This window comes from Aplysia californica, unplaced genomic scaffold, assembly GCF_000002075.1.
Source record: "Aplysia californica isolate F4 #8 unplaced genomic scaffold, AplCal3.0 scaffold00702, whole genome shotgun sequence".
Taxonomy (NCBI): Eukaryota; Metazoa; Mollusca; class Gastropoda; order Aplysiida; family Aplysiidae; genus Aplysia; species Aplysia californica.
This window is the reverse complement of record NW_004797972.1, coordinates 213,365-214,590: the sequence shown is the minus strand read 5'-3', so window position 1 is coordinate 214,590 and position 1,226 is coordinate 213,365. Positions and strand designations below refer to the sequence as shown.

The following is a 1,226-nucleotide window of genomic DNA, read 5'->3' as shown; positions in this document are numbered from 1 at the left end:
TTATCTTTATCTTTATCTTTATCTTTATCTTTATCTTTATCTTTATCTTTATCTTATCCTATCTCATCTGATCGCATTTCACCTTTTCTGACCTCACTGTGTCTAATCTTTTCTTATCTTACCTTATCGTACCTTGTATCAATGCACAGCTGCCCGCTTTCACCTGCATGGAGTTTGAGATCGTCAAGGAGTCTGTGTTGACGATGACTGAGGACGACCTGATGCAGATTCCCCTGGAGACTTTCTGTGAGTGCAGCCACTTCTATGTGGAGTTCTTGGACCACAGGTGTGAGCACAATCCACGCACGTGTGAAGCCTTTTGGGAAAAAGTGAGTACATAATATTGTGTAGTATTTTATAAATGATTAGCAATTAATTGATCGCAGTGTGGAAATTTGGGTTGCAATGGCAAACAAACATGACTAAATACATGATTATAAATACTGTTCCTACATGAACACGGACATAAATACGTACATAAATACATTTAAAAAAATATTATTTCTTGTGTACAATTCACAGTAAGCTAATGAATAAATGCGCCAAACAGTATATGCACTGTGACTGGGTCTCACGCTTGATTAGCTAGAGTTTCCTTATGTTAGTAACTATCTTCTAATCGATTTTCTCGTATTTAGCGAGAAAAATGGCAGAACATAAGGAGACAGAAAGAGAAAGAAAAGAAAAGAGGGAGAGGGAGAGACATGAGAGATAGAGAGATAGAGAGTGAGAGAGATAGATAGAGAGAGAGGGACGTAGAGAGATTGAGAGAGAGATTGAGAGAGAGAGAGAGAGAGAGAGAGAGAGAGAGAGAGAGAGAGAGAGAGAGAGAGAGAGAGAGAGAGAAAGAGGGCGGGGAGGGGGAGGAGGTCTGGTCTTTATTGGCAACTGAATGCTCCGTTCTGGACAATGCCCTCAGACAATCAAACACACACAATGTCGACGTCTGTATGTGTTGCTGTTCGCTTCGAGAAAAAAATCGGTCAGCCATGGCTATCGACAATTGACAGCCGGCAAATAGTTCGATCGTAACTGTATTCCGCACTGCTCTGATGGTCTTCCTACTGAAATAATCCAGCCCATTATGTTCAACTGAGAAGTTTGACTGAGCTGTGGGGCATACTGTTACAATAATTAATTTGTTTGTGGAATTCGACTGATCATAGAACAGGACACCATGACAGAATTGATTTTTTTTCTTTTCTGTTTTTCTTTTTTTTTGGCGG

General features: G+C 40.1%; 1 protein-coding gene across 1 annotated transcript in view; it reads left to right on the top strand.

Annotated features, from left to right (window-relative positions):
- Positions 1-156: 156 nt before the first annotated feature.
- The window catches only part of LOC118478587, a gene marked incomplete at its 3' end in the record, with an annotated part of 20,511 nt that continues 19,441 nt past the window's right edge, over positions 157-1,226 (top strand). The window contains 1 exon segment of the mRNA XM_035972475.1: positions 157-329. Within this exon segment, the coding sequence (XP_035828368.1) occupies positions 168-329 (162 nt within the window).